Here is a 24,746-nt window from a genome sequence, read left to right on the forward strand (position 1 = left end):
GAAGAAGAAAAAAAGTATTTTTGTTTCATTCATTAAAAGCTTTTTTTTGAGAATGTTTTTTGAAAATGTTTGGAAATAATAAACCAAATGTATGGGAAACAGAAACCAAGGGGACCCATAACGACAATGTGTCCAAGACCCACAAATGGGTCCCGAACCAGTGCTCTAAAGGCCACTGTCCTGCCCTGTGTGTGTAGGTGGGTTGATGCTGATCTCCGTGCTGGACTTTGAGCTGTGCAGGGAGTACTACCTGTCAGTGGAGGGCAGCCGAGGGAAGTCCACGCTGACTGACGTCACCATGGTGGTCATCAACGTGACGGACGTGAATGACAACGCGCCGGTGTTCGGCCGCGGAGACTACAGCGTCGACATATCAGAGGCTCTGACCCCTGGAAGTCCCGTTGTACAGGTACACACACACACACACACACACACACACACACACACACACACACACACACACACACACACACACACACACACACACAACACACACACACAGCATAGGATCTGACACTGGGCTGGTACGAAAAGATGATATACACACATCATACAACACACACATGCAGTTATCTGTGTGAACATGTCACTTGTCACCTGTCGGCTCAGTAACACAGAGAGATAACATATACTAATATCACAGCTGACTGCTCTCCCGGTCACTCGCCAATACTTTGTTATCACATCATTTGTGTGTGTATGTGTGTGTGGAATAGAATAGAAACCGTGCTTTCCTCACATTCCTCACCAGGACATGATAATATAGTTACAGTAGCCTTCATCCTGTGTATGAAAATAGCTTGAAGTTGTTCTTAAAAGTACCGTCGCCAATGCTAACACACTAAGAGCAGTATGGTCATCTCCTCTCCTCTCTCTCTAGGTACCAGCCAGTGATCTAGATGGTCCAGTGAACAACTTGCTTCGTTACTCCATAGTGAGCGGAGACCCTGAGCAGCAGTTCACCATCGACTATCGCACTGGTGAAATCACCGTCCGCACAGCGCTGGACAGAGAAGAGGTCAGTGTGTGTTTCCCATTGGACGTGGTAGAGGGCATTCATTATTTCGGAGCAGGTACTTAAATGAACTTGATTTCACTGCAAGGGAACTTGAGCAAATTAAGGGAACTTGAGCGAATTAAGGGAACTTGAGCGAATTAGCATCAACAAAACTATACAATTGACATTGTGAGAAGGAAAATAATAAAGTCAAATTAAAAATAAAAGAATAAAACAACAAACAAAGAAAATAATTAACCCTCTCTAACCCCTCTCCTCCGATTCCCAGATACCCCACTACTCCCTAACGGTGAAGGCAGCTGATGAGGGCAACCCCCCGCTCCAGACAGCAGTCCTGGTGACGGTCACCATTTCAGACGTCAATGACAACCCACCTGTCTTCTCACAGGTCAACCACAATCTGATACTGCAGGTAGGCGTGATTAAAGGGTTACAGACTCGCAGGTTAGACGTTCAATCCACCACCTTTCCCTGGCTGATCCCTGAACGCAATGTTCTCCCATTGGACTTTTTACGTCTTTGCATGACGTCTTTGCATTTTATGATAGAAAAGCCATGTAGACGACTGCATTTAAGTAACAGTCAACACACAAGCAGGAGAACTCTGATACCCAGCATCCACTGGTGCATCAGCCGCTCTTGCACGCAACAGCTCTGATCTGAATGTCGATGGAATTTAACGACAATGAATTTTAAAAACATCTGCAAAGAGTGTTGGGTATAGTTAGTACGGCACAGTTGAAAGTATACAGTGAAATATTGTCACCATTCACTGTCACAGAACAGTGTGACAACCAAATGTAGAGGCTTTGAAGTTCATGTGTGTGTGTGTGTGTGTGTGTGTGTGTGTGTGTGTGTGTGTGTGTGTGTGTGTGTGTGTGTGTGTGTGTGTGTGTGTGTGTGTGTGTGTGTGTGTGTGTGTGTGTGTGTGTGTGTGTGCGTAAAAACAGAAATCTAGCAGCCCCTAGAGGTCATATTTCTCCTTACAGCCAACATAATCAACAGGAGAATTGTCATTTCCCTAACAAGACATTCATAGCTAGACTGGTGATTCTAGCCCCAACTAGAAATGCACTCTGTCGAGGTGCCAACTTGCGCCTTGCACACAAGCAGGCCATGCATGGCCTACTTGTGCGCAAGCAGAGCGTGCAAGTACTGCTACTAACTAATTAGTAGTTACGTCACCCTCAACAGCCAATAAGGGACCACCATTCTTACCCACGTACGTAATGGTGGTCCCACATTGGCCGACGGAAAACACTGACATATACACACCGACATACACGGCCGATTACAGTACTTGCGCGCTCTGCTTGCGCAAGTAATAATCTTCATATACCTACTGTGCCACCTCCTCTATGTGTCTTCCTATCTCTTTTTCCATCTCTCCCCATTTCCATCGCTTGCTCTCTCTCTATCTCTTCTGTCTATCTGTAAAGACCCGCACGCACGCACGCACGCACGCACGCACGCACGCACGCACGCACGCACGCACGCACGCACGCACACACACACAAACCTTTATGCACAATGAAAATGTTGCTGACCCCAAAGTGTCTGCTCCTCCCCTCGTTATTATTTAAAGTGTGGCGAGATGAGATGGAGACGTGGGCAGAATTTGGATGCAGGGGTTCTGAACAGAGGAGATCAAAGGGCCCGTGGGTGCGTAGTTAATTCAGCTGTGGGTCTCTCTGTTGTTACGTAGCTTGCTCGCTCAGGAGGACTATGAGCGAGTCCAGATACATGCAAGGTGAAAAAGGATTAAACAACTCATGATGAAATAATGGGAATGATGGACATCGGTGGAATAAAACAGTGGTTCCTCAAAAGTGGTTAAGCTGCTAACTCGGTGGGACCCTCTCAAGGACCCTAGGCAGGCACCACTCTGACAACCACTGGTTTAACGTGCTTTAAAGCGTGCAAGTGGAGCATAGACTGTAAACGAAATGAGCCCCATTGGTTTCTACAGACCCGTTTTGAAAGCACTTTTTCAGCGAGGAACTTCCAGTCCCGAAAAGCAAACAGAAATAAATCCTATTGGCTGGAAGGGCAGTGAGGGCGGGTCTTCACTCAGTAGAACCCGTAGGCTCTAGAAGAGAACCCGTAGACTAGAGGCTCTAGATTCTAGAGCCTCTTCTAGAGTCTAGAAGCACCCTACTTTATCACTATTTTGGTCATTATTAAATGGGATCATAATGTATTAAACAACGCATATCATGATAATTGAAAACAAGCTATTTATGAACATGTTTTCTAAGGTTATAAAAATCAAGTGTAAAGTCCGGCTAAAACCGCATTCTCTTGAATGCAGTGTTAGTTTTTCTGCAGCTAGCAGGAGGGGAAATAGTGACATCTGCTGGGCCATTAATGAGAACTGCAGGGGAAACGGCTCTTCCTTGTTGGCCTCATTTTAAAAAGTGGTTGCTTGCCGCCTGCAGAGTGAAGTGTGAGTTGAAGAAGTAAAGTCAATTACTGAAAGCAAACTCATCTAAAGTAAAGGCCATATGGAAGGCATCCTGGCTGCACAGCCAGCAGCAGGCTTTGTCCACGTCGTCTTCAGGTGACGGGCCGTTGAACACTGAGAGAACTAGTAGTTAGGTAAACTTAGCTTAAGTTGTGGCAAATCTGCAAAATAAATGCTTACCACTAGCTTTCTTCACAGATGTGTTCATAAAGGTGTCTACTATCACAGAAAAATGTGTTCCAACCCAACTCCCTTAGGAAACTTTGTGACAGCTGCTGAAAGTTGGAGTACCATTATCAACTAATATAAGGCAAAAAAATCCAAATTTCATTATACTTTAAGTAGCATGTGACATGTCAAACTAGGGGGTTTTTAAGGTTCTGAATCCATTGCAAGCATTAGTTTTGCACAAAAAATGCCCATAGCCGTCATCACAAATGTGATGAGGTCAGCACATTTGGGCACATTTGGGCAAGTGGCTATGGCCGAATTTAGCCCAAGGTGTATTTTCGTGCAAAACTCATGCTTGGAATGGATTCAGCATCATGAAAACCCCCTAGTTTGACATGTCACATGCTACTTCAAGTATAATGAAATGTGGAATTCTTTGCCTTATATTGTTTGATAATGGTACCCCAACTTTCAGCAGCTGTCACAAAGTTTCCCAAGGGAGTTGGGTTGGAAAAAAAATGTATGTGATAGTAGACACCTTTATGAACACATCTGTGAAGAAAGCTAGTGGTAAGCATTTTATTTGCAGATTTGCCACAACTTAAGCTAACTTTACCTAACTATAGAGAAGAGAGCTCGATAGGAGAGAGAGAGAGAGAGAGCCGGCCATCACACTGTCATGAGGCAATTGTCTCTGTGTGTATATCTGCTGCACCTCTGTGTGTGTTTGTGTAATTGTGTTCATGCACAATCGCACATGTACATGCACGTGTGTGTGTGAGTGTGTGCATGTGTGTGTGTGCGTGATGAACGTGTGCATTGCCTTCACGTGCATCTGGCACAGCTTTTAGAAAGCTGTTATAACTAATCAGCTGCCATTCGCCAACAATTACATGTCCTTCTGCCAGTACCCCCACATCCCCCCCCCCCTCTCTCTCCCTCTCTCCCTCTCTCTCTCTCTCCCTCTCTCTCTCCCTCTCTCTCTCTCTCCCTCTCTCTCTCTCTCTCTCTCTCTCTCTCTCTCTCCCTCTCTCCCTCTCTCCCTCTCTCTCTTTACCTGCTGTGGCGTGCCAGCCCTAAAGTCCCTCAGTCCCAGCCAGTGTAGAAATGACTATTTGCTGAGCCAAACGCTGGCAGTGGCGTGTTGATAAATGCAGACCCCAGTGATCCGGGCTCCATCTGCTAGTAGTAGCCCCCTTCTCTCTGCCGTTTGAGAGCATCCAGGAAGATGCCTCTGCTTGCAGTAAAGCAGACAGACGCTGCTGTATTATCCAGGCTGGGGTAGAGGATCGCTTGTGAAATCGCCGTCTGTCAAATATCACATGCCTTTGTATGACTTTGGTAATGCATAGCCTACTTAATTACTTTATTAGATGATGACATCATCGTAGAGAAACATTTTGCAGAGACAATAAATAATGTATTTTTTTGGTTGAGTTGCACTTGTTGAAAGAGTTGTGCACCAAAGAAGAATTTAGCCTATAGGGCCAGAGCGTATAGGGAGGAGTTTCGCTCAGGTTATTCTGGATGCCATTTTCCTGCCTACCAGTAGGCTAGTAGGCTATAGTAGTAGGCTGCTATTAGGCTACATTTTCCAGCCTCACTGTGGAGACATATACCATTGTAGATATAAAATAATTAAATAAACACTGTATGGTTTGGGTGTCAGATGACAAAATAACATAAACGTGATACCCGGCCTAACTTGTCCATTCCACCGCGGGCTGTCAGAATTATGCTTCCATTGTACCCTTGCAGTGTGTTGACTGTCAGAGATATCAAATAATTAAATACACGCTGTATGGTTTCTTTGATTTGGGTGTCAGCTGACAAAATAAGTAAATAACAACCTTCAGCAACATTCCCAGACCCAAACACATGTATGCTCTGCTCTCTACCTGTCCTCAAACAAGCATGACAGTGTAATCAAAATAATAATGGTCAGATCGCATACAGACAGATTATTTATTTACTGCGGAGAGAACACATGTTTGACTGATCACCCGTCACTCTCGTGGTGTTTTTCACCCTCTCCCTGGTTCCATAAGGATTTTTATTATATTAGTTTTTATAGACATGACAAACAAGACATACATAACAATGACACATACACCAGACTGGGCAATGTATATAAAACGAGTGGCGGGCCTATCGTGTTAAGATAGCATAGGATGAACACAACCAACATGAGACATCAATAGAGTAGCAGCAGCGCATGGAGAGCAGTAGTCATACAGAACATAAATATATAATATAATATATAATACTATATATATTCAAAAGTTGCTAGACTGTCCTGGCTGTTGCAACACAACCTCTCCAGATGTATCAAAGATACGAAATCATTAAGCCATTTATTAAAACATGTATACAGTCGGTGTCTTCCACTCTGTTAAGATAATTCTTTTGGCTACTAATGTGCCGAGCATAAGCGTATGGTGTATGGTAGTGCGAGAGAGGCGTCAGAGCATCCGATAAGGGCAGCTAGAGCATCCGGAACAATATTAATATGGTATACACTGCTGTACCATGCAAAAATATTTTGCCAAAACCAGACAATTTTTGGGCAGGACCAGAATGTGTGGCCCAGTGTGCCCTTGGAGATATTACATCTACCACAAATATCGGAAACAGCTGGGTACATTTTGTTCATTCTGACCTTTGAGTAGTGTAATCTATGGATGACTTTAAACTGGATAACTGGAATTGATTGAACCAGAGTGGATCCTCCTTAACCCCTCGCTCCATACCTCATCTGACAGCTCCAGGCCAATATCCTCCTCCCAGGCAGCCTTGATATGGTTTGTTGATGGGATAGACAGTTTGGGGAACAGTGAGACAAATTTTGAGATAAGTTGTTTGGAGTTGGGATGTTGTTGCAATAACGCATATAAACAGTGTTCCTGAGGTAGATTTTGAAAATTATTAAATTGATTTTGAACGAAATGTCTAACTTGTTGATAACGGATATGTCCACATGTATTCTCGTCAAGTAAGATGTAAACATTGAGAACTGTTTTGACGTGAGGGGAGGGGAGGCGGCTATCAGATCAGAACACCCGAACATTTTCTAACGGCGAATAATAATAATACCACCGTCGATCCAGATCCATAGAGTAGAAGAGTTGTGACAAGTCAAAGATAGGAGAGATGGAAAATGGTTTCACCACTTTCACGTTTAAAATGTCTACTTTTGTGCGGCACTCACATGAAGCAGGGCATTATCCTGAGTAAAAAAAAAACACATAATAAGTTGAAATATGGATATACAATGTTTCTGCCCAACAGCAAGCGGCATAATCTTCTGATATGATATCATCCAATCTCTCTCTTCCAGGAGGGTGAGTCAGTCGGCAGCAGCATCCTGCAGCTGCTGGTGTCTGACAGGGACACCCCCCAGAACGGGCCCCCCTTCTCCTTTCACATCGTCAGTGGCAACGAGGACCGTCGTTTCAACGTGGACCAGGGTGGCCTGCTCTCGCTCTCGTCTCCACTCAGGAAGAGAGTGAAACCACAGCATCAACTCAAAATACAAGTAAGCAGAGCAATACTCCCACCTGTTCAGAGTGGAAGACATACTTGGTGTAAGCAGTGTACTTTAATTGCTCGTCATCATTGTAGCTACTGTCAATTTCCGTCGTGGCATAGTTTGTTGAAACAGTGGTATCATAATTATGATGATCATTATATGAAATAGGTGACAGACAGCGGGAACCCACCCCTCTCGTCCATCTGTGTGGTCAACATAAACGTCACAGAGCAGAGCAAGTATCCTCCCTCTGTTGTGCCTTTGGAAGTCTTCATCACCACCACAGCGGCCGCCAGCAGCGAGCTGTTCGCCAACCGAGTCATCGGTAAGCTCCACGCCTCTGACCAGGACCTCCAAGACATCCTGGTCTACAGCCTGGTCTCCGAAACTCCCGAGGGGCGGGGCCGCTTCTCCGTGGACGCGGCGGACGGTAAAATCTGGGCAGACGAAACCCTGGAGGCAGGCTCTTACTCGCTTAACGTCAGCGTGAGCGACGGGAAGTTCAGCATCTGGACAGCAGTCAGAGTGCACGTGTGGGCGGCGGAACAGAGAGCGCTGGACTCCGGGCTGACGTTGCGGCTCGTTGGGATGTCCCCCCAGGAGTTCCTGGGAGATCACTGGAGGGGCCTCCAACGCACCCTGGGGCTTTCCCTGGGCATACCGAGGCAGGAGCTGCACCTGGCTAGCCTACAGCAGCAGCTAGCTAGCTCCCAGGCCTTGGAGGCCTTGCTGATATGGAGGCCTCACTCTGGGGTCGCTCAGCCACTCCCTACCACCCGACTGGCAGGTGAGCAATTTAGCTGTAGTTTATTTTATTTTCCCCTTTTATCACCCCTCCCTTACTTTTTTTCAGAAAAAGCTGACATTTGGATAGCTTAGACAGATTATGGAATGGCACAGCAGGAAGGATTTGATAGGATTTGATCCAAAAACAGCAAGGATATATGGATCCAGAGAGTGGATGTCACTTTTTCATCACTAACCATAAAGGATATCTATAAATAGTGCTTTGTATAACTAGTCCCACGTCCCACTGGGAGGAGACCTCGGGGCAGACCAAGGCGCAGTTGGAGGAAACACATCGACTCACTGGCCTTGGAACGTCTCGGGATCCCCCAGGAGGGAAGTCTGGAACACTCTGGTGGAGCTGTTGCCGCCACGACCCGACTACGGATAAGCGGTTGAAGATGGATGGATGGATGTATAACTAGTTTAACTACTTTTATACAACACTACTTTTATACTTTTGTACAACTTCTACACTTCTATTATATATATTCCATTGCACTTCCCTTTATTTATCAGTAAAATTATCACAGTAGTTATAACTACGATATGCAAGGAACTCACAGAATAAATAGACATTGCTACTGTACCGTCTGTGCTTTTGAAATATTGAGCGATAAGCATCAGCTATAGGCACATGTGCATGCACACACACACACACACACACACACACACACACACACACACGCACACACGCACGCACGCACACACCCGCACACACCCGCGCACACCCGTTGCAGTAAAAGTTTGCCCGGTGTTGTTGCAGGCATCATGTCTGACATGGAGGATTCCCTGGGCCTGAGCATCCAGAGAGTCAGTCATAATGGCTGTTTGGATGCTGGCTGTCCTCCTCGAGGCTGCAGGAACGTTGTGCGGCTAACTGGGGAGAGGCTGAACCACTACGCAACAGCCAGAGCTGGCTACATCACCCCGCAACATGCCTGGGAGAGTGTCTGTCCCTGTAATGGTAGGTGTGTGTGTTGTTGTGAGCTGTGTGTGCGTGCAATTGCATGCGTGTACACTTCTCCATATGTTCCTATGCTCTTGTGTGTCAAATATGCCATTGTGGGCTCATGTGAATATCTTTGCCACGCTATAGGCTGCTAACTGACCACCACCACACATGTTTGGATGACCACTCCTTTGCTATGATCAAACCAGTTGGAAAGCATTTATGCATCGATTCAGACCAATATCAACACAATGTCGTATCCAAAATGTATATGGAGCTCACAGTATTTTCAAGTGAACCACCATATGCATGCAGACATCTTTCCCGGGTCTCCCCCTTCCTAAGCGTCTTCAGGGATTTGTACTGACATTCCTATGGGGATTAGGCCCAACAGAAGTACAAAAGGTACTCATCTTAATCTACGGGCCCTGCATGACATTATCTGCTTTACCTGGAGTTGCTCTCTTGGAAGTAGATGTATTCAAGAGATGTTCCATTCACCTAAGTTATCGCCTCTGTATTTTGACTATACCGGATACTTCTCAGGCCTTAAGAGACTTAATGAATATTTGATAAGGAGCTACTGTGCGTGAGACACAACTCACAGGTGTGGGGAGAAAAGAGACAGATTTGGGGAAGGAATAGAAGTCTACACACACACTGATTAAATTCGTTATTCATTTAATTATATCCATACCCCAGAAACAAACTGAGAGTTAAGTACATTTCTAATTCGGCCCCTCCTTTTTTCCCTCTACACCAAATGTCTGAAAATTGCAACACGTTGCATCATGGATGGACCATAAAGTGATTAAACGCAATCACAGAAACTCAGTGGTAGCTGGCCAAGAAGCACTTGGAAAGGACCTCAGGTTTATTCTCTAATTCCACTTCCTACATTTGCTATAATTCTTCTCCAATGCTCATTTTCAATTTCATTCTGCCAAATCAATTTGTGACTGTCACATGTACCTCCCAGCAGTTCTTTTGACAAACAGATGCAGTATGAGCTTCATGTGGTAATTTTAGATATTCAACTAGTGAATTTTCAACAGTATGGACCTCAGGTTTATTGAGAAAGGTGGTTGTTTAAATGTTGTGGTGAGCTGTAGGTGATTAATTTGGCCTTTTCCAGTAAAAGATCAAACAAAACAGGAGAAATATATTTTTTTCCTACAGTGCTTTGAGATCTGGAATCACGCATTAGGTTTAATTTACTCTGTGTTTCATCTCCAGACTCGGCTGTCAGATTTGATGGAGATAGAAAGCAAAGACAATAGTGTTACATTGACGAATATAGACATCTAAGGATTTGCCAGTGGAAAGATTGAAATGGGACAAGTTATTGCAGATACCCTGTCTGCTTAAAAGAAAAACACAGAATGACGAGCTAAGTCTAATTATTCAGTCGAAGCCCTCCGAGCAACTTTCAAGCGTTTCTATTGTAACATATTATTTTTGTGTTTTGTTAACACAAAAATGACATATGTCAAAAATAAGTCTGGTTGCCGTCCTTAACCTTTGTATTTGCTGCCCTTAAACCTTTGTATTTATTTGAAAAGGCATCAGATTTCCATGGCTGAAACTTCTATTTGTTTTCAGAGTCGGCAGTGCGGTTGGATGGTCAGGGCTACTTGAAGTACCTCCACCATATGGACGAGGACAGTCAGGGGTTCCGGCTGTCCCTGAGGTTCAGAACCTTCCAGGATCAGGGCCTCATCATGACTGCCAACGGCTCCACAGACTGGGGAACCTTACAGGTATGTCTCCTCTGGTATGACAGAAGGTTGTTTTTTGAGCCCTGAAAATGTATTATACAGTTGGGTGCCACCGATATTGTTATCATTTGACCCATTTAAGCCTGACCTCAAAATTTAAAAAAAATCCTTCTAAATCCTCCAGTTTTCTGAAATAAATATTTTCACGATTTTTCAAAAATAGCAGACCTACAAGCTCGTAGCGCGCCACTCGGTGGCGCGCTATGAGCTTGTAGATCTGCTATTTTTCAATAGCTAAATTATAACAATGTTTAAAACACCAAAAGGGGTTCCCCTTTTGCGCAGATCACGCAAAACTCAGCAAAAAGAAAAGGACAATATCGATGGCCTCCAACTGTACAACAACCATTTTCACCTGGGCCGTTGCTGCTGTGAGGAGTGTCGTACAGCGGTGTCAGACCGTGTCGCACAACTCAGGCCTTAATGGGAGCATAGCATGACATGTGGCATCAGATCTGTCACAACTGGGTCTGGTTACAATATCTGGTAAGGCCTCAAATTGGTTAAACTACCACAAAGCCTCTCTTTATTGCCATGGTGCACATTAAAATACGGTGTTAATTTAACTCTAATCATTTAAGTAAGGGTCCATTTGGGTCACTGCATTCTCAGAGTTAAATTATTAAGAAAAAAGCAATCTCCTTTTTTAATCATTGCTGTAATGCCAAGTAATGAAAAGTGACTTTGGAAAAGTACCACAAAGTCAAAACAACTAAAGCCGCTGTCCCACAACGCTGATGGTTCTCTCTTGCCAAGTCCTGCGGATCACCACAAGGAATAATATCAATGCGTGCATCTCTGGGCAGTGTAGTGTTTCACCTGGTTATTTCTAAATGTCTGATTGCACATCAGACATCCCGTCTAATCCCTGCTTGCCTTGAAAAAGGGGGAACATTCCTGGACAGATTATGAAAAAAAACCCAATGATACCGGTCTCTCTTATCAAATTATTTGCCCCTATTTTGAAGTTAATCAGCTCATCGGTGACCTTCTTACTTATGTTGTGATGAGTGCTGGCTCTACGTGCATTCTGAGTCGCGTGTGCCCTTTCCATCAACATCCATGGCGACGGTGGGAAAGGCACTTCTCCTAAAGGCACTTCTCCTAGGGTCTGAATGAAACGCTTGCAGATTCATCAATGTCTTTCTTTTTCTTCCCCCATTCACTGAAGGAAGAGAGGAATCATCTCGGTGCTAGAGTACAAGGTCTTCTGTAAAACATTAAAGAGGCCTAGTTTAAACAGAATAATGAATCATTGTATTCTCTGAGAGGCATGAATAATTCTCCAAACGGATGGGGAAAAAAAGGCAGATCTGGACTTGAAATTACATGCAATGCCTCCCCTTGTGGGTTTTTCTCATTTTGTGACATCCAGGCACTCCCCCGATGGATAGAATGTTCATTGATTTTGACGCTGAGAAGCATCAAAAGTGGCATTCATCCCCCATCCCCCCCACCCCCTCAAGGTTCTAGCTCTTGGGTTTACCATGTGCGTGAAAGTGTGCCCGCCTGTTTCTTTCGGGAGGGAAAATTGCTTCAAAAGGAATGGCTAAACATGGTCATCTGAGAACCCCCCCCCAATCCCCAACCTTTTCTTTGCAGTCACTTCATAGTGACTTCCTCAAGATACATGCCACAATCCACCCCCCTCCCTTGAGAGGAAGGCCCGTGCACACCTTAATGCCTTATCAACTCCCGCATCTCATCAATATGCAAGGTTTATAAAGAGTAACAAAAGAGAGCACACAATTAAGCCCAGACGTATTTGCAGTTGCTAATTCTAATGTGTGTGTGTGTGTGTGTGTGTGTGTGTGTGTGTGTGTGTGTGTGTGTGTGTGTGTGTGCGTGTGCGTGTGTGTGCATGCGTGTGCATGCGTGCGCACGTCCACACACATCTTCCATCACGTTATCACCTTTGAAATGGAAATTGTGAAGCCATGTGAACGATTGAGGCGCAGATTAAGACGCAGAAAAAAAGGGAAACACCATTATTTCTGTGCAGTGACAGCTCCGATGTGGAATCATCAAGGGAGAGCAGCTCGAAGACGTGGCGGCGAATGCAGATGCACAAGCATACAGTTTACATACTGTACTGACTACATCACACGCATCACAGCATGTTTTGCCGGCATCATTATTGCTACTTCCTCAGTCACGTTGTACAAACATGACTTGCATGTCATTTGTTTACATTTAATCGTTGAACAGACATTTACAGTACTTACCCAGTTACAACTAGAAAGGTGCAATTCTGGGACAATTGAAAGGTTGCGTCATGACCACACCTAGCTCGCTAAGTACAGTATGATGATGACGTATGATGATGATATATTGACCCACATGACTTCACAAAAAAGAAGTTATGCGGAATAAAGTTAAGTGACGTCATTAAAAAGGAAGGAAATAAAGTCGGGCAATTACTATAGTCTGGTTGCCAACTGCAACCACACTTCAATGATTTAGACACTTTTTAGATTACCTGTGCAGCATACTGTACACATAATCTGAGATCACAAACCCTCAGAGCAGAGCATACGATAAAGATATTACATGAACAACATAACACCTTTCAATTGCATGCCATACACCACATATCACATAGATACGTATATCACATAGATACCACATATTATAATCACAGAAACCTATTAACGGAACTAAATGCCACGGGGAGGAGGCCAGGGAGGTGGAGGGAATTTCAACGGTGACATCTGTACAACTGTGTCAGCTAGGCATGTAGAGTGAACACAGTGAATAGCTTAAAACGACTGCCTGATTGTACTGTGGGTGTGTGTGAGTTAGCTTGAAGCGAATGAGAAACAGACAGACTGATTTGAGAGGGAGTATACATGAATTAACTGTTAGTGATTGAATGAGGGGGTCCGGGGAGAGATAATTAGAAGGTAAGCCTCCTGCCTTCTGTGCCTGTAATGAACTATCGCTATGCTGAATTAAAGAGCAACTAGGATTTGCTGTCTCTCCTCTAGGACATTTATACAGGACATGATCCTTGTGTGGATTGAAGCTGTGGCCTTCTATTTACTTAACAGTCAGTCTCTCTAACCTTTGGTCCACCATGCTGCCCACATGTGTGCCTGAGACAGCAGGGGTGTGTGAAGCTCTGTGTTTGACCACACAGTGCAAAACGCTGCCATAGTCTTACACATACATACTCCAGTTGTCTCAGTGAATCAACTCAGACATTACTAATTGATAGTAAAGTACAGTAAATGTCAATGCTTACATGGACAACATGCATGATGCATTGTGGACACAATTGATGACCCAACACTGATACAACTCTATTCATAGCGCATCTCTGCTTCATCGGAGACAGCCGTGAATAATTGAACATTAAAAAGAACATAGAGAGAGGAGATGATTTGGGACACTGGTCGTGACCGGCATTTGAACTCATGAGTGCTTGGAGTAGACGATACTAGCCTGGAAGCACTGCCACTGACACAGAGTCCACTTGAAAGAATCCAGCGGGACTCAGACTCGGCAGGCCCTCTCTCCACCCTGTGCCAAAATCAGACCCCAATTTCACACCACTTCATGTCAAATGAAGGGAAATGTGGAAAAAATAGAGTGGCACGACGAGCTAGACGTACCCCAGTCCTGTCATCTTTGAAACGTGAAATTTACAGAAAATGTTTAATTTTGAGTTTTTCCCACTGGCAGTGGCTGCTCCTGAGTCCTGACACATCTCTGAGGCAACTTCACCATGTACTGTAGGTCTTACATAGGCCTAATTTGTTGCATGAGGAATAGCAAAGAATGCTGATAGAAAAGCTCACAATGCACAGCGACCGTTGTTGATCTGCAGTGTTTTGATATTTTTGAAGATTATTGAAAATGTACTTTTCTTTTTAAAAACCTGCACCCTATTTTTAGACAATTTGTTTCGACCGCAAACGAAGGCCGAGTGTGAAAATGACTGGAACTGGTCCATTTGTCCCAATTTTAAAGTACGGTAATAACCAGCAGTGTTGCTTTGTCCTCTTTGCTATTATGCTTCCTCTTCTGGAACCTCACCAAACTCATTCATCACCCCAGCGGTTTGTAAAAGTCGTCTCAGCAGTAGTGAAGAATCAAATATCACACACTGGCAGAGACCGTACAAACAACCTGCTGGTTCCTCTGGCAAAAAAACTAAACAAAAATAATGACACAAAGAATTGACTTTGTAGATCATCTAGCTTTGCTATTTTTTGCATTTTTCAAACATAATCACTTAGAGTAAGTACACCATGTTGAAAGTGGCTAAGCTCTAACACACACACACACACACACACACACACACACACACACACACACACACACACACACACACACACACACACACACACACACACAAAATAAAAGTGGTGGAGTAAAAGTACAATATTTGGATCCGAGATGTAGTGGCGTACAAGTAAAAGTATTTGGAAGTACAAATGGAGGCTCACTCTCCTGCAGCAATTAAGTGAATAGAACCAAGAAGTATCAATAATGCATGGAGGGGGGGGGGGGGGGGGGGCAGGGGGCGGGTTACGGTAAAGCATAACAGGGTCACACAGCCAATTTGCCGTATATATGCTGTGTGTGTATTTTAATGCGGGGGGGGGGGGGGGGAGATGCAGTACATGAGAGTGAAATACAGTACAGGAGAGTGAAATTCTCCTGAGAGGATGTGTGTGCGTGCGCGTGCGTGCGTGCGCGTGCGTGTGTGTGCGCGCGTGTGCGCGTGCGTGTGTGCGTGAATGCATACGTGAGTTAGTGTACTGTAAATATAACATGCGGGACTACTAGACAGTGTTAATATTGAATGAGATGGTGACACTGACCGGTGCTATGGTATAGTATAGTTTTTAGTACTGTGAGAGAATGTTGGACAGCGTACGATAATGTTTAATAATACATGTACAGTACTGTATATGGATACTTTTATTCACTTATTGGCGTTTATTATATGAAAATGACATGTCTGTAAGCGACGCCACTTGCATTCTGAACGTATACATACATACATACATGTTTAAAATGGGTTTATAAATGTGGCGTTAGACAGAGATGAGGCGGCCCATTACAATAATGGGCCCTGTGGCAGCGAAACGCACCGGAGCCCTATTATCTATTAAAGCCCTCCTATGTATTAAACAATAAATCTATGAACCGTGGCATCTTTTGAGAGGGGCCCCTGTCAACCCAAGGCCCTTGGGATCTCCATAACATATCACACCTGCTTGCTTGCTGCAGGACAAATGAAGGAGTGAACATAATGCGTGTGTCCCCGTTGCTTAGCCATTTGGCATGTACAGTATAGCACATACTGCAGTAGACCTTCTACTGTAGCAATGTCATGCATTTGAATCCGGCTCATGAACTGCACGTTCACTCGGCTCTTCTTTCATAATTTGTAATGAAGCGGAAATATGCCACAGAAAGATGTATTATGCAGTGTATATATATTAACCAATGTGTAAGATTGACCCTTTTTTGTCTCCCCACTTCCTCTTCAAATTCAACCACTCAGAAGTAGAAACGGTGTCATCAATATTCTGCTTTATAAAATACCTTTTTTTGCGTGTTTTAAAGGTCACAGCCACAGGTAATAGTTGTCTTGGGTTTTGAAGTCACGTCAAACAAAAACATTATACCCATAACTGGTATTAAACAATATGCTATTATCCACTGTACTTTTGGCAGACCAGGACATTTATTGAGTTTCACTCATTCATGCAATATGTATAGGGCAGTATAGGAGGCTGACATTGACTTTTTTGAGAAACTGATGATATTTCAGTGTAGGGAAGGGGTTGTGTCTTGGAAGCCAAATGAAAAATGCTGATGCAGCAGGGGAATGTTGCAGGCAGCAGCAGGTCTCAAAAATGTCAGTAAAGGCACCAATTGGATGATATTAACTGGGAATTGGGCCATTAAAGGTTCAGGAGGTAGCCTTCAGTTCGGTTTAGATACAAATGCGTTATATCTGAGTTTAATTGACCACACTGTAACAAACAACAATAATCAATGGATCATTTCCCACCATCTCCTCCCTCAGCTGACCAACGGTGAGCTGCGGTTCAGGTATCTCTGTGGCAGTAGCCCTACTGGCTCCTTACTGGTGAGGGCTGCTCCTGTATCAGACGGTCGCTGGCATCACGTCCTCCTGGAAGTGAACTCCACCTTCCTGAAACTGACCCTGGACCAGCAGCACCCCGCCGTAGCTGTCCTCAGCCAGCCCTGCCGCATGATGCGCTCCCACGCTGCCTTGCTCTTCGCCTCCCCGGCCGAGGACTCGGATGGAAATTCCGTCCGACCCGACGCCCAAGGGTCCCCGGCTAACTTCGTTGGCTGTCTGGAGGGCCTGGAGTTCAATGGCGAGCCGATCAGGGTGGGCGATGCCGGCGAGTGGGTGGGGTCTGGGAGCAGGAGGGTGTTTGGCGTGTATCAGTGCTGTGGCCAGTCAGACACCTGCACCCACAGCCCCTGTCAGAACGGAGGCAGCTGTGAAGAGGACGCAAATGGAGGTGAGTGTAGCATAAATCATGGAGGATCGCTTTAGTCATTTCAAATTCCTTTGTCTTATCTAAATCATACTTTAATACATATTAGTAACTGATTCCCAAAATAGTATAGCTTAGGCTTCAAAACAATCACAAGTGGAAGACGTCATGAGAAGGTCATATTACATGCACTAATGAGTAATGAGTAATCTTCGATTTTCTCTTTTAACAATATCACCAAATTAGCTATCAGTGAAATCAGGAGTATTGCCAAGATCGTTTAAATCAACCGCTCCAGCTTGTACAAAATACTCCATTATAGGGTTCTTATAATGAGCACAGTTGCTCTATTCTTGCTGCATTGCACTGTTTACCTCCCTTACACCATTGCTCATGCCCTCAGATCTGCAGAACAGCTACAGGTATTACGCTCCTCTCAGTCCCTAGAGGGTAGAAGGGCATTTACCGTATAGGGCTCCCGGATTCAATTACCTTCCATTGGAAATCAGACAAGCTGCCACACCATTGTCCTCTCCAATCTTAAAAACAAATTCACTAGTTCACTAGTTTTTCTTAATTATTATTATTTATTTTCTTACCACTTTTTTACAAAAGTGTATGGTGTACTAGAGGCTATGTATTAGCACATTAGTAATATTCTGCTGGTTAATCTGATCTGGTTAATTCTGATCTGTGGAAGATGGAATACCCCCCCACCCCCACCCACCCACGCACGCACGCACGCACGCACGCACGCACGCACGCACGCACGCACGCACGCACGCACGCACGCACGCACACACGCACACACACACACACACACACACACACACACACACACACACACACACACACACACACACACGTTCAGTTACGTTCAGGCACAGTTGTAAAACACGCTGCTGAGCAACAAATGCATATATTATTTCCCCAGTGACAATCTCCCATAAGGAAAATACAATCCTCAATCCTATCTGTTGCACATCACACCTAAGCCTTGGATTTGCTTTCTTCCATTCATTGGCGTTGTTGTGCTATGTTTTTTCCCTTGCATTTGAGCTCACCATGGTTTGAAATGCATGGCCTGTAAAGATCTAGGGCTCCAATTTCGTCGCCGCCATTACCCGAGATGTTGCCCGCAATTCAGCCGCTGCCCGAAAATTACGAATATAGGAGCTTCCTCTGTCCCTTAACAGTATTTTGGTCCAGTGTCACCCGCTATCCTTTTTGCCGACACCGGTATTTGCGCCTAGAGGTGTGGTCATGGGCGTGCTGGCACGCTTTCCCCTAAATTGCTATTTTGGTCACACACATTTGGGAAAGCGATAGTGGAGTTTCAAAGCACCCGTAATGCCAAATTAGTTTGGTAAAGAGCGGCGCGCACGGGGCACCGCGCGCCTGCCTGGAGATGTCCGCTAGTGCAGGCTGCGTCATCTCTCCGTATTCTCCTATGCATCTCTTTGTAATTTTCCTATAATCAGCAGAAGCGAGTGCCTGCACCACTTAAGTTCCTTGTGTCCATTGTGTTTATAGCATTGTATAGTCAAAGAAGTTATTTGTGCCAGGCAGTGCGGCGTGCGCGATTCCATTTGCTTCAGTTCATCAGCAGCAAATGGGGTTTAAAACGATGTATTTACCGAACTTTCCTTTTGGCTTCATACCATTCCGTAGAGACGGCCTACACGCATGAAAAGACGAGTGTTCTTGGCTCTGTGGGGTGGGAGAAAACAAAAGAACGGCACGAGGGGGGGAGGGGCGGGGGGAGGGTGCAGCACAAGTGAGACTTCAAGGCAGCAACGCAACACTCTTCCATGGGCTATAGACTGTAGGCTATGAAGCAATATAGCACTAACGGGCAACGGATAAGGGATCTCTTAAAGGCAATGGCACGTGAACTGGTGATTGGTTAAATTATTGTAACGCCCCAAACCACACCTATGCATAATATAACGGGTAACGGGGGTGTTTTAGGGCTTTAGACAGGTAACCAAAATACCAACTTTAGTGGGGGAACACCCCTTTCCCCACTGCTAAATCCCAAAACAGTGTATAGGGCCGACGGCGGCATAACTTGGCCGCCATGTTTTTACGTCACTCTGTAGTCAAAGCAAGCACTGAATGCACTGAACTCGGGCAGTGTACACGATCTTCCATCAATCCACTATCTATGTTTAGCAAAAAACTACAACTTGGATTGTGCATAGGCCGACCATCTTCCATCTCTTTACTATCTTTGACGTCTCTGTTTAGATTGTACGCGAGAAAGATCAGACGAAAATGGGGCACCTAGCCTATAACGCCTGATAATTATACTGTACGCTGGTGTCTTACATCGGAAATCGCCTATACAGTATATATCTACAAACTCACAGTCACAATGCGTCTAGCTGTGAGTTTGTAGATTTGCTATTTTCAGTGCAAGACATAATGCACAACGAAGTATCAATCAGGCAAGTCTGTGGGGGTCTGAACGGGGAAAACACTTCTGTGATCCAGGGGGCGTGGTTTTGTTGTCGGTACTCTATAGTAGCATGCTGTGCCGAGGTTCAGAGGCACGCACGCACGCACGCACGCACGCACACAAGCACGCACGCACACACACACACACACACACACACACACACACACACACACACACACACACACACACACACACACACACACAAATGATAACCCCAGATGTGCAAAATCATAATCCAGTACAAGCAGTAGACACAACTTGGCAACAACCCACAGTAGCACTTAGCTAGAGTGAGATGTCCAATCGGTGGATGAGGACTTATAGATTACATGCTGTTTCATGCATTTTTCTCCTCAGTGGGTTGGTATTGGAGCTCATTTTATGCTGTTAATTAGCTTTTCTGCCATGGGCTATTGGATCTGTAGTGCCAGTTGCGGCTCCAAGTCTCAAATCGGCACTTACCGTAGTTTGGGATTAGTTATTATTATTATTGATAGTAGTAGCAGCAGCAGTACAACATAGTACACAGCAAATAGACGTTTGTAAAAATCCAATAAAGTGTCCAGAACATTAGCTGTTTGTCAGCCTGTGGATATAAAAAAAAACCTATTTCAAATAGACAATAACATTCCTCCAGATATAAGATTCATGAATAATACTGCTTCAATATGATGCTACTGCCGCTATACCCCACTGGTTCTGAAAGTGGGGTAACCCTCTGGGTTACTTGAGGGGAATTACAAATGGACCTATTGGGAGTCCAGGGTGGTTAGTCAAAACGGAGAGATGTGTTGTGTGAGCGGTGACCACCGCAGAGTGACGTCATGTCATATTTTCCGGTGGTCACCTCTTCACCGAACTGGACTGTGAATTGGCCTTTACGGGTTCATTTGTACAATCTCAGAGTTCTGGGGAAGCTCCCCCATTCTGACCACCACTGATCTACCCGTATGTATATAATACATGTTTTCCCTGAGTATTAGGAGTGAGAGAGTAGTAATTGACATGCCCTGCTTGTCTCAGACGTGAGTTGTGTTTCCTCTCCAGAGGCACGCTGCAGGTGTCCAGGGAACTACCATGGCTCCCACTGTGAGCTGCTTGATAACCCGTGCTCCTCTCAGCCCTGCACACACGGAGAGCTGTGCGTGCCCAAGGCTCAAGGTTACATCTGCAACTGCTCACAGGATGTAGCCGAAGCTAGGTAAGGCATGCACAAACATGAACGTACACACGATTACAAATTAATCTGTGCTCGCGCAAGCATTCATGCACACATGCACACGCACGCACGCACGCACGCACGCACGCACGCACGCACGCACGCACGCACGCACGCACGCACGCACGCACGCACGCACACACACACACACACACACACACACACACATACACACACACATGCTTGATAGATATTAAACTAGATAAAGTGCACAGGGGTACAGGTCTCCACCAGGGCAGATCAGGTTGTGGCCTCCTGGTGGCACTATAATAGGCCTATGTGAAAAGGGTGCCATTTCTTCTTACGCCTTGGATGGCAATTGGATGATTTGAGGCATTTTGTTCCAAAAATGTGTGTTTTGCAAAAATCCACCTGTTGGTGGCGCTATAACAGGCCAATGTGAAAAGGTTGGGATATATTCCTCAGCCTAGTAGGAAAGTCGGTGAAAGATTTCACATAAATTGCACGCTGAGTTCAAAACGGAGCAATCCTGCAAACTTTGAAAGCCAATGTTAGCCAATTAACATTGGCTAAGATGCTTTTATTGGCACGAGGCTATGATGAGCACCAATGTAGCCTACAGCACCACTATTGTGTGACAAAACATGAAATTCAGAAACCCCTAGCGTATAGAGAGCTAATTGAAGTGGTCCTAATTGTGCAATTTGATTGGAAAGGGATATGCAAATGTATATGCAAATGTAACACACACACACACACACACAGACACACACACACACACGGACACACGGACGGACGGACACATGGGCGAAGTGCAAAACGCACGCACGCACACACACACACACACACACACACACACACACACACACACACACACACACACACACACACACACACACACACACACACACACACACACACACAATGACCCAAAGGTTTTACAGTCACATCACGAACAAAGACTGCAAAGTGCACTCATCATCAAGTGTGGAATTATTGACCATTTGCATATCCCTTTCAAATCAAATTGCACAAGTAGGACCACTGCAATTAGCTCTCTATGGTCAGGGGTTTCTGAAATTCATGTTTTGTCACACAATAGTGGTGCTGTACATTGGTGCTCATCATAGCCTCGTGCCAATAAAAGCATCTTAACACATTCCCTCCCGTTACCATAGGTGGTAATGTGAGGCCAGTGAAATGCGCGACATAAGCAGAAAGGAAGAATCATTATCCGGCCGACCCGGAAGTGATTGTCTTCATTGCCGCGCCAGGGTCGCTCACGGCTGTGTTCTGCCGATCGGACTATTATTATGGTTAGCGCGACCTTGAATTAATGTTTTATTAAGCTCCCAACATCGTATACTTTATCCCATTCTAAGCACTTTTTAAAAACACTATAATGACCGCGTGCATGCGCGTGCACTGAGGATTGGGATGTAGGCTGTTTCTACCATGGGAGTCCCATGGGTCCAGCTATGGAACTGTTTCTACCATGGGAGTCCCATGGGTCCAGCTGTAGGCTGTTTCTACCATGGGAGTCCCATGGGTCCAGCTATGGAACTGTTTCTACCATGGGAGTCCCATGGGTCCAGCTATGGAACTGTTTCTACCATGGGAGTCCCATGGGTCCAGCTGTAGGCTGTTTCTACCATGGGAGTCCCATGGGTCCAGCTGTAGGCTGTTTCTACCATGGGAGTCCCATGGGTCCAGCTATGGAACTGTTTCTACCATGGGAGTCCCATGGGTCCAGCTATGGAACTGTTTCTACCATGGGAGTCCCATGGGTCCAGCTATGGAACTGTTTCTACCATGGGAGTCCCATGGGTCCAGCTATGGAACTGTTTCTACCATGGGAGTCCCATGGGTCCAGCTATGGAACTGTTTCTACCATGGGAGTCCCATGGGTCCAGCTGTAGGCTGTTTCTACCATGGGAGTCCCATGGGTCCAGCTATGGAACTGTTTCTACCATGGGAGTCCCATGGGTCCAGCTATGGAACTGTTTCTACCATGGGAGTCCCATGGGTCCAGCTGTAGGCTGTTTCTACCATGGGAGTCCCATGGGTCCAGCTATGGAACTGTTTCTACCATGGGAGTCCCATGGGTCCAGCTGTAGGCTGTTTCTACCATGGGAGTCCCATGGGTCCAGCTATGGAACTGTTTCTACCATGGGAGTCCCATGGGTCCAGCTGTAGGCTGTTTCTACCATGGGAGTCCCATGGGTCCAGCTGTAGGCTGTTTCTACCATGGGAGTCCCATGGGTCCAGCTATGGAACTGTTTCTACCATGGGAGTCCCATGGGTCCAGCTATGGAACTGTTTCTACCATGGGAGTCCCATGGGTCCAGCTATGGAAATACGGTAAAAATATTATTTTGAAAGCTGGATTAATGCTCTTTAATCAAATCTTGTGTTCTCGTGAATGGCGAAGATGGTAATAATAGCTTTCTCGAGATATCTCGACAATGGCATGGACCCTTGGGTGACACGTTGAGCATGCAACACAGAGAAGGTCACATGTGATGGTCTGTCAGAGCACAGTTTCTCAACCTCGGCTCCGGTGCGTTCAATACTGAACACCTCATCAATGATGAAGTGCTGCTGGCCTTGGTAAATTAGTCCAAAAATAAGGAAAAAGGCTCATAGCCACGATGCAGGATCAATGATTGATACCAACGTTTCGACCTGGAAAGCTCTTCTTCGGGGAGTAACACGGGTATCATGGTCAGTATCATGGTCAGTATAGTCAATATCATTTCAGTATCATGTCAGTTACAAAAGTATAGCGAACATATCAGCTCACAATATGTTGCGTTGTGAGCTTGTAGATCTGATATTTTAGCTACTACTGAAAACCTTTGCTTTTATAATGCTTTGTCCAAAATTGGGATGCCAGGTTGAAGTCTTTCTGTGGGTTTTATTATAAATATTTAACCAATGGAAAGTATACACTGTAAAAACAAGAGCTTGTGACTAAAATTAATAACTACATTAGAAACATGTTCTTTTTCCCATTTCCTGAAAATGAATGCTTTGGGACATACAAGGTTTCTGCCCAGCAGCGATTATAATATAATAATATAAATGCATCTGTCCATACTGTACATTTATCCATCAAACTGACCTCAACAGTCCCCGACTGGACATATTGAACATCTGCTCATGATACACAGCTGTGCTCATGGTACACACAAATGTATACTATAGGCTAATTGTTTTCTTCTGTAAATTAGCTTGTATTATACCCATAGCCTTCAATATAAAAGAAAAGTGGACAAGCTTTTTTCTTTTATATTGAGCCTGTTTGTTGGCCAGTATGTTGGCCAAAACTTTCATTATGCCCCAAAGGGATGTTGCTGCAGGACAGCTATAGTCAGAACAGTGAGTGGGAAAACTGCTGTATTTGGCATTGATCTATCACTGCAAAAGCTCAAATAAACACCCCCAAATGAATCTGAATAAGGTCACTTTGCAATTCACACAGCAGTGCAGCAGTGCAGATATGCAACTGCAATTCACAGTATCCTGCCTTTACTGCAGGCTCATTATACGACACAGTACTGTACTTTGCTATGCATCACCTGGTGCAATTAATCTTCTATGCCATATCTCATGAGACAAAAGCAGGGGGGAAAGAGGGTAATGTTGAAAAGCAGCATGCATGTTGATGTGACAAAATAAAACAACTAAAGGCTTTTCCTGCAGCATTTTGTTTGTGTATGCAGCGTTACATGCCCGGGGATGATGGGAAATCATGGTGACACTACCAGCTCAACAGTTCTCCACTCCCATTGCTATTGGAATATAGAGCTAATTATTAATACAAAATATACAAAAATAAAAAATAAAAATGTCGGCAGTGAATGCCACCTCCTTTCTATGAGAACAATGAGTTTACCTCCCCTTGGGGTCTCCT

General features: G+C 44.9%; 1 protein-coding gene across 1 annotated transcript in view; it reads left to right on the forward strand.

The window, feature by feature from the left end:
• fat2 (FAT atypical cadherin 2) overlaps positions 1–24,746 on the forward strand; it is a gene marked incomplete at its 5' end in the record, with an annotated part of 88,444 nt that overhangs the window by 54,368 nt on the left and 9,330 nt on the right. Inside the window, 9 exons of the mRNA XM_079497184.1 lie at positions 198–409; positions 881–1,018; positions 1,287–1,430; positions 6,991–7,188; positions 7,351–7,969; positions 8,735–8,935; positions 10,523–10,680; positions 16,745–17,213; positions 20,698–20,851. Coding sequence (XP_079353310.1) covers positions 198–409; positions 881–1,018; positions 1,287–1,430; positions 6,991–7,188; positions 7,351–7,969; positions 8,735–8,935; positions 10,523–10,680; positions 16,745–17,213; positions 20,698–20,851 — 2,293 coding nt within the window. The remainder of the gene's footprint in view (positions 1–197; positions 410–880; positions 1,019–1,286; positions 1,431–6,990; positions 7,189–7,350; positions 7,970–8,734; positions 8,936–10,522; positions 10,681–16,744; positions 17,214–20,697; positions 20,852–24,746) is intronic.

This window comes from Electrona antarctica, assembly GCF_951216825.1.
Source record: "Electrona antarctica genome assembly, chromosome: 1".
Classification (NCBI taxonomy): domain Eukaryota; kingdom Metazoa; phylum Chordata; class Actinopteri; order Myctophiformes; family Myctophidae; genus Electrona; species Electrona antarctica.